Genomic DNA, 17,818 nt, shown 5'->3' with positions numbered 1-17,818 from the left:
CTCCAATAGTGCAGTGCTCCCTCAGTACTGCACTGGAGTGTCAACTTTGGTTTTTGTGCTCAAGCCCTGGAGTGGGACTGGTACCCGGAATTTTCTGACTCTGGACCATGGTTAATTAGGTAAACACTTTGGATAATCACTTCATCACTACAAATGACTGAGTTATGGTTCTACCCTTCAGGAGAGATGTAGTCGGGTTAAGGGTGTGGGCAAAGAGGTGGCAGATGGAGCATAATGTAGGGAGGTGTGAAGTTATTCACTCTCAATGGAAGAGCTGAATATTTTTTTTAAAAGTGTGAAACTTGTAAGTGTTGATGTTCAAAGAGACTTGAGTGTATTTGTACAAGGAATATACAAAGTTCACGTGCAGGTGCAGCAAGCAATTAGGAAGGCAAATGGCATGTGGCCTTTACTGCAAGGGGATTGGAGTACAAGAATAACAAAGTCTTGCTACAGTTGTACAGGGTTTGGGTGAGACCACATCTGGAATATTTGTGTGCAGTTTTAGTCTCCACATTTACGAAAGGATATAGTTGCATTGGAGGTGGTACAGCGAAGGTTCACTAGATTGGTCCCTGGGATGAGTGGGTTGGTTGTCCTGTGATGAGAGACTGAGTAAATTGGATTTATATTCTCTGGAGAAGAATGAGAGTGATCTCAGTGAAACACCCAATATTCTGAAGGGGTTTGATAGGGCAGACGCTGAGAGATTGTTCCCATGGGTCAGGGAATCTAAAACATGGGGGCCCAGTCTCAAGATAAGGGGCCGATCATTTACGACTGCAATGAGGGGAAATTGCTTCACTCAAAGAGTTGTGAATCTTTGGAATTCTCTACCCCAGAGGGCTGTGGATTCTCCATCATTGAATACATTTAAGACTGGGACAGACAGATTTTTGGTCTCTCAGGAAATTAAGAGATATGGGAGTGGACGGGAAAATGGAGTTGAAGTCCAAGGTCAACCATGATCGTATTGAATGGTGGAGCAGGGTCGACGGGCTGTGTGGTCTACTCCTGCTACTATTTCTTGTGTTCTCCCCTATGCACCTCTGCAGGATCATTGGTTTCAGACTTGACAGTAAGGGGTCTAAATGGCTACTTTTTATGTTACTTGACATCTCACATCGACCCATGAGGTGGCAGGACCCAGGAGAGGACATTTACACTCCCTAGTGATCTGAACCATATCTTCATGTCTTACACAGAGGCCTCCTTTAGTCTCTCCAGGACACAATGAGTTAAGACCGACTGGGGAATGAAACAGAATCAGCTTTCAAACCACATCCAAAATGAGGAAGATGAGAGTAACTTGTAGCAATTCCTGCTTTTTGCCTTTCAAAAGAACAAGGGACAGCTGGAATACAAATGTCCTTAAGTGGATCACCTCAGCTTCTAAGGAACAGTAAGCTGCAGGTTTTTCTATTGCACAGGAAATGTGGTTTGTCCTCACACACCAGAACAAAGGAACTCTCTCTAAATACTAACAAAACATGGCAAACATGCTAACAAAATATAGCCACACACTAACATACATCAAACATATGGACAATATATATTCACTGCTGTGGCTCACCACTAGTTACAATTAGCCAACTTGAAAATGACCCATTCATCCTGACTCTGTTTCCCATTAGTTAGCCAATCTGCTATCCATGCTAATATATCAACTCCAATGCTAAGAGCTCTTGTGTAGCATCCTTTTATGTAGCACCTTTTGGAAATCCAAATGCACTATATTTACTGGTTCCCTTTTATCCACCTGGCTTGCTACATCTTCAAAGATCTTAAATAAATTTGTCAAACACGATTTCCCTTTTGTAAAGCCAAGACGACTCTGCCGGTTGTATTATGATTTCTAAATGTCCTGCTACTACTTCCTTAATAATGGATTCCAACATTTTTCCAATGACAGATGTTAAATTAACTGGCCTATAATTTATTGCTTTCTGTCACTGTCTTTTCTTGAATATTGGCGTTAAATTTGCAGTTTTTCAATCCGCTGGGACCTTTCCAGAATCGAGGGAATTTTGGAAGATTACAACCAATGCACCCGCTATCTCTGCAACTCGTTTTTTGACCCTAGGATACAGGCCATCACGTCCAGGGCAGCTTGTCAGCCTTTAGTCCCATTAGTTTGGCATGCATTTTTTCTCGTGATAATGGCTGTTTTATGTTCCCCTCCAATTTGTCCTCTTCCTACCATTACAGGGATGTTTTTAATAGGTTTTACCTGAAAGCCTAAAAAAAATTCTTATTCCATGCGTCTGCAATTTCCTTGTTACTCATTATTATTTCCTCAGTCTCCTCATCTAAAGGACTAACATTTACTTTAGCTGCTCTCTTCCCTTTTATATAGTTATCAAAACTATTGCTACCAGTTTTCATGGGCAGAACTTTGCCATTGGTGAGCAGGGGGCGGGGCCCGCTCGCTGATGCGTAAAATGATGCGGGATGATGTTGGACAGAACCCCCGATGTCATCCTGCCCCATTTAAATTTTCAGGAAGGCGGGGGTGCAGCAAAATCAGCTGCGGGTCCGCCGACCTGTCAATGGCCAATTGAGGCCAATGACAGGATCAATTATACAATTAAAAGACCTGCCCGTCCAACCTTAAGGTTGAAGGGTCAGCCAGGAGCCCTGGCAGGGAGTAGAAAAAAATCCACCAGTGGGATGAGTTTTCATGCAGAGTTTTAAACTGTTTAATAAAGTTATAGTGTAAATTATGAACACATCCCATCTCATGTGATATTGTCACATGAGGGCGACATGTTAGGGGTTTTTTTCTCTATTTTTAATCTTTTTCAAAGTGGGAACGATTTCCCTGAGCCTGCACTTAGCCTCAGGGAGATGTGCACTCTTTCATGTGCATGTGTGAAAGAGCACACTCTTACTTTTGGGGAATCCCCCAACTCCCACACAGGAAGTACATAGCGCTTCCCGCCGGACATCACGCTGGTTGGGCCTTAATTGTCCTGCCCATGTAAAATGGCAGCAGGGCCCGCTTCTCTGGCAGGGATCAGCCCCCCACCCACCGGAGATTGGGTCAGGCCCACTCGCCCGACAGGCAGAAAATTCTGCCTCATATTTCTTGCTAGTTTACTCACATTTAAAAAAATTCTCCCTCTTTTTCTTCCACTCATCCTTTGCTGTTTTCTAAAATGTTCCCAATCTTAAGGCCTAATAATATTCTTCATAGCAATGGATGCCATTTTTTTCAATTTGATACCACCTTGTTAACTTCCTTAGTTAGCCATGGATGGTTCGTTCCTCTTGTGGAGTCTTTCCTTCTCAATGGAGTATATCTTTCTTGGGAATAATGAAATATCTCCTCAAGTGTCTGCCACTGCTAATCTGCTATTTTAAATCAAAATCCTGGGTCAAAATCCTGGAACTCCCTCCCTAACAGCACTGTGGTTGTACCTACATTACATGGACTGCAGCGGTTCAAGAGGGCAGCTTACCACCACCTTCTCAAGGGGAATTAGGGATGGGAAATAAATGCTGGCACAGCCAGCAATGCTCACATCCCATGAACAAATAAAAAAAACTCTCCTAATCAAGTTTTCCGGTTTACTTTCACCAACTCAGTCTTCATACCTTTGTAATTTTTAAAAAAATTAAATGTTTAAGACATTAGTTTCAGACCCAAGTTTGTCATCTTGAATGTGAAATTCCATCATGTTACGATCACTCTTACCTAGAAGATCCTTACTATGACAGGATTAATTAATCATATTACATTACACATTATCAGATCTACAATAGCTTGTTCCATGGTTGGTTCCACACTGTATTGTTATAAGAAACTGCCCAAAATATACTCTATGAACTTGTCCTTAAGACTTCCTTTACCAATTTTGTTTGCTCAATCTATATGAACATTAAAGTCACCTAATTCAGTACCATTGCAGCACCCTACTCACAAGCTCCCATTATTTATTGATGCATCCTCTGTCCTACATTGTAGCCACTGTCAGCGGGGCCTATAAGCTACTCCCTCAGTGACTTCTTTGCTTTGCTCTCTCTTATCTGCACCAAAACATATTTTATATCTTCATCTTCCGAACCATGATCGCTTCTCAATACTTTCCTGACCTCATCCTTTATTAACATAGCTACCTCACCTCCTTTCCTTTCTCCCTATCTTTCCAAAACGTCAGATACCCTTGAATATTTTTTCCCAACCTTGGTCAACTTGCAACCATGTTCCTGCAATGGTTATTATAGCATACCCATTTATTTCTATTTGTGCTATCAATTCAGCAATCTTGTTATGAATGCTATGTGCATTCAGACAAAGGGTCTTTAATTTCATCGCTCCCATTTTTCCCCCATCTGACTCTGTTTTCTGGTGCACCCTTAGGTTTATACACCCTGTCACTCTCTGGTTATCACTATCCTTACTGCTACCCTGTACGATTCCCTTGTTTTTTTCTCTTTGACTTTCTAAATTTCCTCTCACCTAATTCCTCTCACTCCCACTTCTAATCTTTGTAATTCCCTCAGTTCCCTCTTCACTGTCCCCGTCAAACACTCCCAGAACAGGTACAGCATGAAGTTAGGTACAGAGTAAAACTCTCCTTACACTGTCCCCATCAAACACTCCCAGGATAGGTACAGCACGGGGTTAGATACAGAGTAAAGCTCCCTCTACACTGTCCCCATCAAACACTCCCAGGACAGGTACAGCACAGGGTTAGATACAGAGTAAAGCTCCCTCTACACTGTCCCCATCAAACACTCCCAGGACAGGTACGGTACGAGGTTAGATACAGAGTAAAGCTCCCTCTACACTGACAAACCATGTGACATTCCAACATTTTGTAAAGCAGGCAACAGAAAGAGGAACATTTCACCCGATGTGTCTTTACTGGATTAAAAGCCAATTCCTCCAGCTGACTGTGTCTTTAAACCAGTTTTCCTAAGTCACTGTTGCTCTAATAAAACTGTCACCTTAGAGTGGGGAGAATGAAAATGCTAGAAACTATTATAAAGGATGTGATAAATGGATGCATGGTGATTAATGATTTGATTGGGCATAGTCAGCATGAATATGAATGGGAAATCATGCTTGATGAACTTGTTGGAGCTTTTTGAGGATGTTATTAACAAAATTGATAAAGGAGAGTCGGTGGATGTAGTGTACTTGGATTTTCAGAAGGTTTTTGACAAAGGCCCCCCACAGGAGGTTGATTAGTTAAAATAAAAGCACATGGGATAGGAGACAATGTACTGGCATGGACTAAGGATTGGCTAACAGGCAGAAAACAGAGAGTAGGAATAAATGGGTCATTCTCGTGTTGGCTGTGGCTAGTGGAGTATCGCAAGGATCAGCTGTTGGGCCTCAGCTGTTCACAATATATATATCAATGATTTGGATGTGGGGACCAAATGTAAAATTTCCAAGTTCATGGATGTGTGTTGTGAGGAAGATGCAAAGCAGTTACCGGAGGATTTGGACAGATTTAGTGAGTGTGCGAGAACATGGCAGATGGAATATAATGTGGAAAAGTGTGAGGTTATCCACTTTGGTAGAAGGAACAGATGTGCAGAGTATTTCTTAAATGGTAAGAGATTGGAAAGTGTAAGTGTACAAAGGGACCTGGGTGTCCTTGTCCATAAGTCACTGAAAGCTAACATGTAGGTGTAGCAGGCTATTAGGAAGGCTAATGGAATATTAGCCATTATCGCAAGAGGATTTGAGTGCAGGAGTAGTGAAGTTCTGCTTCAATTGTGTAGAAGCTTGGTTAGACTGCACCCAGGGTACTGTGTGTGGTTTTGGTCCCCTTACCTTATGGAGGATAATATTGCCATAGAGGGATTGTAACAAAGCTTTACCATGTAAGAATGGATTTTAAAAAAAATATTTGGAGGAATATTGTGTTATTCTGTAAAGAAGGTTGGGTGTCTGCATGCATGTGTGTGCATGGGTGCATGTATGTGTGTGATTTAATTAAGCAAGGCACAGGTTGATCAGAGTCAGGCTGTCTGGGGGTTTGGAAACATGAAAAAGATAGGGGTGTTAACTTTGAGGTACAAGTGAATAGGTTAGATCTAACATTTGTATTTTTAGATAAGTTGAGAGGTTGTATGAATTTCAAAGGGGAGTCAGAAGTGCAAAGGAAAATGTTTGCATCTTGCAGAAGTTCATTAGTAAATAGTAGCGGGGAAGATTATATTTTTATTGACCTAAAGGCAAAGACAAGATGGAAACATTAAAGATCTTATATTTGGAAAGGTTTTGAGTTTCAAAGGGTGTGAGAACAGTGGGACTGAGTTGAAAGGGGGAAAAGGTCTATTAGAGTTAGTGTGGATAGCTGTTTTTTAGCTATTGAGCTGGATAACTGTCACGTCATTAAGCTGGAGATGGCTGGAGCTTTTTGAGCTGTTGAGAAGCCTTGTGCTGCAGCAAGCATTTTTATTCAGAAGTGAATTCCATAGCAAAGTGGAAGAGGATAAAGGTCATGTGGTACACCTTTATTGAAGCTGCAGCAGTCTGCCTTGTGTGACATTCCTGAATTCCATATTTAAATATCTATAAGGGAGTGTGGCCTGGAAACTGTTTACTTGTGGGTTTGACTCAGTAGAGAGTTTTGGTGGAATGTTTTGTAAGGCTAACCTTAATTGTGTAACTGTAATCTTGTGTGCTTAAGTTTTCTTGTTTTCTTTAATTATTTTTGTTAATAAAACTTTTAGTTCTAATTTTTAAAAACCCAAAAGTGTTACTGCACCTCTTTCTGCTGAGATCAGTCCATTGTCTTCTCGTTAACAGAATACAAATAAAAAGTTGTGGCCTGTGAGCCAAGTTCCCCTCTGGGATTGGTTTGTGCAGCAATGAACACCAGCTGTGGGCATAACAACCAGACTAATCCCAGAGATTAGTCAGGAAAATTGGGGAAACTGGGCCTGTATTCACTAGAATTTCAAAGAATGAGGGGTGATCTCATTGAAATCTACAAAATACTCAAAGGGATAGACAGGGTAGATGGAAGTAAGATGTATCCCCTGGTTGGGGAATCTAGAACCAGGGGACACAATTTCAAAATAAGGGGGAAGCCACTTAGGACCGAGATGAGGAGAAATTTCTTTACTCAGAGGGAATTCTCTACCCCAGGGGGCTGTGGAAGCTTAATCATTGAGTGTGTTTAAAGCAGAGATTGACAGATTTCTTACGACCTCTGACATAAAGGGACATGGAGATAGTGTGGGAAAAAGGCATTGAAGTGGATGACCAGCCATGATAATATTGAATGGTGGAGCGGGCTCAATGGACTGAATGGCCTCCTGCTCCTATGCTCCTAACCAGAGGACACAGATTTAAGGCAATTGGTAAAACAACCAGAGGCAACATGTGGGAAAAGCTTTTTTCTGCAGTGAGTAATTAGGATTTAGAATGCACGGCCTGAGAGTGTGGGAGAGTGTGGTAATTGGATAAATACTAGAATTAGCAGGGAGAGTGGACTAACTCGATTCAATGGGCTGAATGGCCTCCTTCTTGCTGTACTATTCTATGATTTTATGATTTGAAATTGAGACATGGGGCAAGGGAAGATGCGAAACAGGAATCTGTGCACTCAGTCCCAGAAATGGGGTGATTTGGATTTTACAGGTTGCTGGCCATGCCCACAGCAGCTCTATACAACTGGGGTACACAATGGTACAAAGCCTCACAATCACCTGTGAGTGACTCCCTCAGGGAGTCTGAGACCCAGATTCATCAACCTCCAGTACGTTTCCCCATTGAGGTGCACGAGAGACACAGAATGCCCTTAATGTGTGCTTTCTGCAGATATTTTCTTGGTGCCAGGATTTCGAGCCGTTGCCTGAGAACCGCCCAGATGCTGCACCAAACTAACAGTTCCAGAGCAGTGGATGTAAGTAAAGAGCAGGGGAATAAACTGTTAATGTGCCCAGCTATCACGGGAAGAGGCTGAGTCGAGACAGGATGGCCCCTGATTCCATGTCCCACTTGTTCATTCCAGCCAGGCCAGGCTCAATGTAACGAAACACATTTCATCAGGATTGTTTTTTAAAATTAAGCTTTTTAAGATATAAAACTGTAAGAATATGACAACAAAATTGCTGACTGATGAACAGAAAAGGTGCGAAATTAATTTCAGAATAACTGAAGTGGTCATGTAAAGTACCTTCACAAATTTAAATCCAGTATTGCATCTGATCTGGACTTGATCTTTAAATGAGTATTTCTCCTGGACAGGTTCAATTGTGCCATTTGCAGGAGGATGGACGACAGGGCAAGGAGCTCCTGAAAAAATACAAAGATACATTAATGTATCAAAATATATATTTGAAAATGTAAAATACAATATTTTCATAGAATTCAAAAGATTAACTAAACTCTGAGTAATAGTTGCTTGACAGGACTTGAGTATTATTGAAAAAAGAAAAATATTGCTGAAGTTTTTCATCTTGCACTCATCAGAACAATTTGCAAGAATACCAAATGTAAAGAGAACAACAATTTATAATGCACGAGAAGAGAGTGCTGATTGGTTGGCAAGTGGACTCTAGTTGGCAAATGGACTCTGATTGGTAGAGGCATTGCCACGGAGATCATGGATACTAATCAGAGTCCACTTGCCAACCAATCAGCATTCTCACCCAAGTCTCTCTGAACATCAATGTTTAGACCATTAGACCATCAGACCATAAGATATAGGAGCAGAAGTAGGCAATTCAGACTATCGAGTCTGCTCCACCATTTAATGAGATCATGGCTGACCTGATCCTCAATTCCACTTTCCTGTCTTTTCCCCATAACCCTTGATTCCCTTACTAATTAAAAATCTGTCCATCTCAGCCTTGAATATATTTAAAGAATTCCACAGAGTGACTACCCTCTGAGAGAATAAACTCCTCCTCATCTCTGTTTTAAATGGGTGGCCCCTTATTCTGAGATTATGCCCTCTGGTCCTAGACTCTCCCACAAGAGGAAACACATTTTCCCTTTGTGCCATTTGCAGGAGATGTAGATGTCTCAGCATCTACCCTGTCAAGCTCTTTAAGAATCTTGTATGTTTCAATAAGGTCGCCTCTCATTCTTCTATACTCTAATGAGTACAGGCCCAACCTACTCAGCCTCTCCTCATAAGAAAAATCCTCCATATCTGGGATCAACCTAGTGAACCTTCTCTGGACTGCCTCCAATGCCAGTAAATCTTTCCTTAGATAAGGGGACCAAAACTGTTCACTGTATTCTAGGTGTGGTCTAACTAGTGTCTTGTACAGTTTTAGCAAAACTTCCCTATTTTTATTCTCCATTCCCTTTGAAATAAAGGCCAATATTCTATTTGCCTTCCCTGTTACCTGCTGAACTTCTATGTTAGCTTTTTGTGATTCATGCATGAAGACTCCCAAATCCTTCTGTGCTGGCAGCCTTCTGCAGTCTTTCTGTATTTAAATAATATTCAGCTCCTCTATTCTTGCTGCAAAGTGCAGCCAAGTTTTTGCCCACTCACTTAACCTGCCTATATCCCTCTGTAGACTCTTTGCATCATCCTTACCACTTGCCTTCCCACCTATTTTTGTGTCATCTGCGAATTTGGCAATAGTACATTCACTTCCCTCATCCAAATTATTAATATATATTGTAAATAATTGTTGCCCCAGCACTGATCCCTGTGGCACTCCACTAGTTACAGGTTGCCATCCTGAAAATGCCCCCTTTATCCCAACTCTGTCTTCTATTAGTTAGCCAATCCTCTATCCATGCTATTATATTACCCCAAACACCATGGACTCTTATCTTATTAAGTAGCCTTATGTATGGTGCCTTATCGAATGCCTTTTGGAAATCCAAATATATTACATCTGCTGGTTCCCTTTTATCTATGCTCCTCAAAGAATTCAAATTAATTATTCAGACATAATTTCCCCTTCATGAAGCCGTGCTGATTCTGCTTGATTATATTTTGCATTTCTAAATGCTCTGCTATTACATCCAACATTTTCCTAATGACAGATGTTAAGCTAACTGGCCAATAGTTAGCTGTTTTTTGTCTCCCTCCCTTTTTGAATAAGGGTGTTACATTGGCCATTCTTCAATCCTCTGGGATTTTTCCAGAATCTAAGGATCCCTGGAAGGTTACTACCGGTGCACCCACAATCGCTGCAGTTATTTCCTTTAATATCCTAGGATGCAACCAGATCCAGGGACTTGTTGGCCTTCAGCCCCATTAGTTTCCCTAGTACTTTTTCTCTAGTGATAGTTCTTATATTTATTTCCTTCCCCCTTTTGCCCATGATTGTTTAATATTTTTGGAATGCTATTCATGTCTTCTACCATGAAGACCAATGCAAAGTATTTATTCAACTCCTCTACCATTTCCTGGTTCCCCGTAATTATCTCCCCAGCCTCTTTCTCTAAGGGGCCTATGTTCACTTTGGCCTCTCTCTCCCTTTTTATATATTTAAAGAAACTCTTGCTGTCCGTTTTTATATTCCTTGCCAGTTTACCCTCAAAGTTTATTTTCTCCTTCTGGTTCTTTCTTTTTTGGTCATCTTTTGAAGGTTTTTAAAAACTTGCCCAATTTTCTGGCTTACCACCAATCTTTGCCACATTGTATGTCTTTTCTTTCAATTATCCTTAACTTCCTTGGTTAACCATGGTTGGTTTATCCCCTCCCCAGAATCCTTCTTCCTCACTGGGATATATCTTTGTAAGTTCCATGCCTTTAAAAAAAAAATCTGCTTTTCTATTCTTATAATCAAAGTAAATAACCTTTTACTTTGCCACATTATACTCCATCTGCCACCTTGATCTGGATATTCCAGATGACGGGGTTTTCATTCCTGCCATCTGTAGAGTCGGTGGGGATCACATCCCCTGTGACACTGCACGTGCCCCGCAGCCATTTCACACTCAAATGAGCATCAGAGAGCTGCCAGCCAATCAGATTGGTCAGCAGCTGTCTAGCCCCTGCAGCGCCAGAGGCTGCAGTGGACAGATGTGGAATTTCATGCCGTCCACGGAGCCCTGAGGGTGCAGGAAAAAGTGAGTTTTTGGGGCTTCAGGACAGGGAGGGTAGCGGAGGCCTGGGGAGGGTGGTTAGTGGAGGGCTGGGGTGTCAGGGGAGAGGCTGGGGACAGTGGGGAGGTCCAATGGCCACTGGACCTTAAGACCTTCTGGCCCGAAGTTAGAAGGGGGCTTCTGATGGAGGTACCCCCCACACAACCCCTTCCCACTGAAGGCTTAAACCTGGTTAATTTTCAGGCTTCCCCCATACCCAGAAACCTCTCCCACCAGCCTAAAAATTGAGGCTGGGCAGGGAACAGCCCTTAAGTGGTCAATAATTGGCCAGTTAAGGGCCACTATTGGGGCAAGGATGGGCCTCACCTGACCAAGTGTAAAATCGCTGGTGAGGGGTCAGGGAGAGCGGGAACCCAGTGGGAAGCCCATTTGTGCTATTTCACACTCACACAACCCCACCCCCGCCCACCACCTACAAACCCACCAGCAGGGCAGGGTGAAATTCAGGCCCTTGTTTCCCACTCACTAACCTGTCAGTATCTATTTGCAATCTCTTTATGAACTCCCCACAGCTAACATTCCCACCAAGCTTTGTATCATCAGAAAACTTAGATACATTACTCTTGGTTTCTTAGCCTAAGTCAATGATGTAGATTGTAATTAGCTGAGCTCCAGCACTTATCCTAGTTGCACTTCACCTGTCACAGCCTGCCAAATTGAAAATGCCCCACTTATGCCAACTGTTGCAAGTTCGAGAAAAGAAATAAAAGGAAACTTACCTTCTAAAAAAGCAAAGGTCAGGTCCTCGGGGTTGGGACCTACAGGTCATGAGGGGCCTCAGCAGTTTCTGTGCATGTGCCGGCCCTGGAATGGCCGCCCATGTGCAGGTCGTTCTTTTTTACGATTTTCGGTTCTGTGCATGTGGCAGCCGGAGAATGGCCACACGTACACAGCTCATCAGAGTTTTATTTAAATGGAGAGAGACTTCAAAAAGTGCAGCTCAGAGGGATCTGGGTGTCCTTGTGCGTGAAACACAAAAAGTTAGCATGCAGGTGCAGCAAGTAATTAAGAAGGCAAATGGAATTGTGGCCTGTATTGCTAGGGGGTTGGAGTTTAAAAATAGGGAAGTCTTGTTACAAGTGTACAGGGTGTTGGTGAGGCCGCACCTGGAGTACTGTGTACAGTTTTGGTCTCCGTATGTAAGAAAGGATTTACTGACATTGGACGCAGTTCAAAAGAGATTCAATAGGCTGATTCCTGGGATGAAGGAGTTGACTTATCAAGAACGGCTAAACAGGTTAGAGCTTTATTCATTAGAGTTTAGAAGAATGAGGGGTGATCCTGTTGAAACATACAAGATTCTGAGGGGGCTTGACAGGGTAGATGTTGAGATAATGTTTCCACTAGTGGGGTAATCTCGAACTAAGGGACACAGTTACAGAATAAGGGGACACTCATTTAAAACTGAGATGCGAAGGAATTTCTTCTTTCAGAAGGTAGTGAATGTCTGGAATTCTCTACCCGAGAGAGTTGTGGAGGCTAGATCACTGAAAATATTTAAAGAGGAGGTAGATAGATGTTTGAAATATCGGGGGGTTGAGGGCTATGAGGAGCTGGCATGAAAGAGATCTTATTGAATGGGGGGGCAGGCTTGAGGGGCTGAATGGCCTAGTCATGTTCCTAGTTTCTATGAGTCAACCAGATTGCTGTGGGTCTGGAGTCACATGCAGGCCAGACCAAGTGAGGAAGGGAGATTTCCTTCCCTAAAGGACATTGGTGAACCAGATGGATTTTTACAAGAATTAGCAATGGATTTGTGGTCATCATCAGGCTTTTAATTCCAGATTTTTATTGATTGGAACCCGGGTCCCCAGAGCATTATCCTGGGTCTCTGGAATACTAGCCCAGTGGCAATGTCACTATGCCACTGCCTCCTCTCTAATGCTGGTCAACAACTCTGCACAAATGCCCAATTTGTGGGGTTTTTTTGTTTTTTTTTAGATTTAACAGGAGCCCTGCAACTGCACAGAAGAAGAAACAAAAACAAAAGTGAAAGAGTAAAACAGATTGGGTTGCCCAGGAGAGAAGTGCCATTCTGCTGAGAGGCACAGTGGAGACAGGATGGGAGCTGCAGGAAGTAGGTTTCCCAGAAGAATAGCAGTAAAGTCCCAAAACTGGGAGGGGGGACAGGGGGAAAATGTCCCAAGATGACAGTTAAATCAAGGAACAGAGACAGGGAATCTGGAACACATTCTGTTCAGTGAAGTTAAAGTAAAGAGCAAGAGGAAAAGGCTCCGAATTAAAGAGAGAAAGCTGCGTGGAGCAGAATCAAGGCAAGGCGGGCTTGTGAGAAGCCAGAAGATCTGAGGAGACAGCCAAAGGTTGATGACTTCTTTCTATGGGCCTGTGAGGCAGTGGTGTTCTGTTGACAAGGCTGAGTATCTGAGAAAGTGTGTGGAAGACGAAGCTTGAATGCATGTGATGATCCAGGGGATAGGAACATTGGAAGGGGAGTTTGGAACCCTGGAGATGGACTCTTGTGGAAGGCACCTGAGAGAAAGCGTTGTTTGGGAGAAGATTCGAAAGCGAGTTCTTTGAGAGTGGAGATTCGAAACTCTCATGTGAAAGATGGAGTTCAGTGAAGACAGTTGGCTCTATGTGTGACAAGTGTCTGGGTTGAGGGGGGAAGTTGATGAGATATCCATAGCATCTGTTTGGGGTGGCATCTGTCACTTGCTTTGTGAGTGTGGTGTGTCTGAGCACAGGGTCCCTATTGGTTTACATGGACTGCGTACTTACTGTGAACATTCAAGTATAAGATAGCTTTTGTAACTTGTGTTATTCTTATGAATCTGTGTGAATATATATATATATAAAAAATATATTTGTGAGTGGAGTATTGTAATATAGTTCACCTATTCTTGTTTAATAAATGTTTTATTCTTTTGTTAAAAGATCATCAGCTGACTCCTGCGACTCTGTTCAATAGTCACTCTCTACATTTCTAAGCTAAGAGTAAAAATTAGGATCTATCAAGTTGGGTTCAACCGTGGGACCTGAATTGTCCAGTAGTAACATCAGCTGGGATCATAACACTACTCTTTGCTTCCTGTCCATTTACCAATCCTCCCAATTACTCTCCCAAAACTGGGAGAGCTGTCTCACAGACTAGCCAAGCAACAGCCTGACATAGTCATCCTCACAGAATCATACCTTACAGACAATGTCCCAGACACCACCATCGCTATCCCTGGGCTGTCTGTCCCAGCGGTAGGACAGACCCAGCAGGGGTGGTGGCACAGTGGTATACAGTCAGGAGGGAGTTGCCCTGGGAATCCCCAACATCGACTCTGGACCCCATGAAGTCTCATGGCATTAGGTCAAATATGGGCAAGGAAACCTCCTGCTGATTACCATGTAATACCCTCCCTCAGCTGATGAATCAGTGCTCCACCATGTTGAACATCACTTGGAGGAAGCACTGAGGGTGGCAAGGGCACAGAATGTACTCTGGATGGGGGACTTCAATGTCCATCATCAAGAGTGGCTCGGTAGCACCACTACTGACCGAGCAGGCTGAATCCTAAAGGACATAGCTGCTAGACTGGGTCTGCGGCAGGTGGAGAGGGAACCGACAAAAGGGATAAACATACTTGACCTCATCCTCACCAACCTGCCTGCTGCAGATGCCTCTGTCCATGACAGTATCAGTGGGAGTGACCACCACACAGTCCTTGTGGAGACAAAGTCCTGTCTTCACATTGAAGATACCCTCCATCGTGTTGTGTGGCACTACCACTGTGCTAAATGGGATGGATTTTGAATAGATCTAGCAACTCAAGACTGGGAATCTATGATGTGCTGTGGGCCATCAGCAGCAGCAGAATTGTACTCGAACACAATCTGTAACCTCATGGCCCAGCATAACCCCCACTCTACCATTACCATCAAGCCAGAGAATCAACCCTGGTTCAGTGAAGAGTGCAGGAAGGTATGCCAGGAGCAGCACCAGGCATACCTAAAAATGAGGTGCCAAGCTGGTGAAGCTATAATACAGGTCTACTTGTGTGCCAAACAGCATAAGCAGCAAGTGATAGACAGAGGTAAGCAATCCCACAACCTATGGATCAGTGTAAACTCTGCAGTCCTGCCACATCCAGTCATGAATGGTGATGGACAATTAACCAACTCACTGGAGGAGGAGGCTCCACAAATATCTCCATCCTCAATGATGGAGGAGCCCAGCACATCAGTGCAAAAGATAAGGCTGAAGCATTTGCTATTATCTTCAGCCAGAAGTGCTGAGTGGATGATCCATCTCAGCCTCCTCCGGAGGTCCCCAGAATCACAGATGCCAGTCTTGAGCCAATTTGATTCTCTGCACGTGATAACAAGAAATGGCTGAAGGCACTGGATACTGCAAAGGCTATGGGCCCTGACAATATTCTGTCAATAGTACCGAAGACTTGTGCTCCAGAACTTGCCGCGCCCCTAGCCAAGCTGTTCCAGCACAGCTACAACACTGGCATCTACCCGGCTATGTGGAAATTGCTCAGGTATGTCCTGTACACAAAAAGCAGGACAAATTCAACCCAGCCAATTACCGCCCCATCAGTCTACACTCGATTATCAATAAAGTGATGGAAGGGGTCATCAACAGTGCTATCAAGGGGCACTTGCCTAGCAATAACCTGCTCACTGATGCCCAGTTTCGTTTCTGCCAGGGCCACTCAGCTCCTGACCTCACTACAGCCTTGGTTCAAACATGGACAAAAGAGCTGAACTCCCGAGGTGAGGTGAGAGTGACTGCCCCTGACATCAAGGCAGCATTTGACCAAGTGTGGCATCAAGGAGCCCTATCAAAACTGGAGCCAATGGGAATCGGGGAAAAGCTCTCTGCTGGTTGGAGTCATTCCTAGCACAAAGGAAGATGGTTGTTGTTGTTGGAGGTCAGTCATCTCAGCTCCAGGACATCACTGTAGGAGTTCCTCAGGGTAGTGTCCTCGGCCCAACCACCTTCAGCTGCTTCATCCATGACCTTCCTTCCATCATAAGGTCAGAAGTGGGGGTTTTCGCTGATGATTGCACAATGTTCAGCATCATTCGTGACTCCTCAGATAGTGAAGCAATCCATGTCCAAATGTATCAAGACCTGGACAATATCCAGGCTTGGGCTGACAAGTGGAAATAACATTCGCACCACACAAATGCCAGGCAATGACTAACTCCAACAAGACAGAATCCAACCATCGCCCCTTGGCTCTGCTGCACAAGAGGGGAAGTGGAAGAGTGCCAGGGCTATAGTGATAGGGGTTTGAATGGTAAGTGGAATAGGCAGGTGCTTCTGCGGCCGCAAAAGAGAATCCAGGATGGCATGTTGCCTCCCTGCTGTCTCGGAGAGGCTGCAGGACATTCTGAAGGGGGAGGGTGAACAGCCAGTGGTCGTGTTACATGTTGGTATCAATGGAATAGGTAAAAAAAAGAGGGATGAGGTCCTACAGGCTGAATATAGGGAGTTAGGACGTAAATTAAAAAGTAGGACCTCAAATGTAGTAATCTCAGGATTACTCCCAGTGCCACGTGCTAGCGAGAGTAGAAATAACAGGATATATCAGATGAATAAATGGTGTAGGGGGGAGGGATTCAGATTCCTGGGACATTGGGACCGGTTCTGGGGAAGATGGGACCAGTACAAACTGGATGGGTTGCATCTGGGCTGGACCGGGATCAATGTCCTCGGAGTGGCGTTTGCTAGTGCAGTAGGGGAGGGTCTAAACTAAAATGGCAGGGGGGGTAGGAGCCTGAGCAGGGAGACAGAGGAGGGGGGAACAAAGATAGAAACGAAAGACAGAAAAGTAAGAAGCAAAAGTGGAAGGCAGAAAAAACAAAGGCGACAAACAAATGGGGTCATAGTGCAAAATAAAGCTAAGATGACTAACAAGGTTAAAAAGACAAGTCTAAAGGCATTGTATCTTAATGTGTGGAGCATTCACAATAAGGTCAATGAATTACCAGCTCAAATAGATATAAATAGTTATGATATTATTGCAATTATGGAGACATGGCTGCAGGGTGACCAAGGATGGGAACTGAACATCCAGGGGTATTCAATATTTAGGAAGGACAGACAAATAGGGAAAGGAGGTGGGGTAGCTCTGTTAGTAAAGAAGGAAATCAATGCAATAGTGAGGAAGGATATTGGCTCAGAAAATCATGATGTGGAATCTGTTTAGGTGGAGATAAGAAACACCAAGGCAAGGGGCAGAAAACTTTGGTGGGGGTTGTCTATAGACCCCCAAACAGTAATGGAGATGTAAGGGAAGGCATTAAACAGGAAATTAGAGACACATGCAATAAGGGTACAACTGTAATCATGGGAGCCTATAATCCATATATAGATTGTACAAACCAAACTAGCAATAATACTGTGGAGGAGGATTTCCTGGAGTGTGTGTGTAATGGATTTTAGACCAATACATTGAGGAACCAACTAGAGAGCTGGCTACGCTAGAATGGGTATTGTGAAATGAGAAAGGATTAATTAACAATCTTGTTGTGCAGGATCCATTGGGGAAGAGCGACCATAAAATGATAGAATTATTCATTAAGATGGAGAGTGAAGAAGTTGAATCTGAAACTCGGGTCCTGAATCTAAATAAAGGGAACTAAGACGGTATGAGGTGCAGGTTGGCAATGATGGATTGGGGAACCTTACTAAAAGGGTTGGCAGTGGATAGGCAATGGCTAATGTTTAAGGAATGTATACATGAATTACAACAATTATTCATTCCTGTACGGTGCAAAAATAAAACAGGAAAGGTGGCTCAA

General features: G+C 43.4%; 1 protein-coding gene across 5 annotated transcripts in view; it reads right to left on the bottom strand.

Annotated features, from left to right (window-relative positions):
- The window catches only part of masp1 (MBL associated serine protease 1), a 689,839-nt gene that overhangs the window by 164,576 nt on the left and 507,445 nt on the right, over positions 1 to 17,818 (bottom strand). For all 5 annotated transcript variants that reach the window (XM_041208619.1, XM_041208629.1, XM_041208644.1 and 2 more), the window contains exon 7: positions 8,148 to 8,266. In XM_041208619.1, the coding sequence (XP_041064553.1) occupies positions 8,148 to 8,266 (119 nt within the window). The remainder of the gene's footprint in view (positions 1 to 8,147; positions 8,267 to 17,818) is intronic.

Source organism: Carcharodon carcharias, chromosome 2 (assembly GCF_017639515.1).
Source record: "Carcharodon carcharias isolate sCarCar2 chromosome 2, sCarCar2.pri, whole genome shotgun sequence".
Taxonomy (NCBI): Eukaryota; Metazoa; Chordata; class Chondrichthyes; order Lamniformes; family Lamnidae; genus Carcharodon; species Carcharodon carcharias.
The sequence above is the reverse complement of the archived record's forward strand: the minus strand, read 5'-3'. Positions and strand labels throughout refer to the sequence as shown.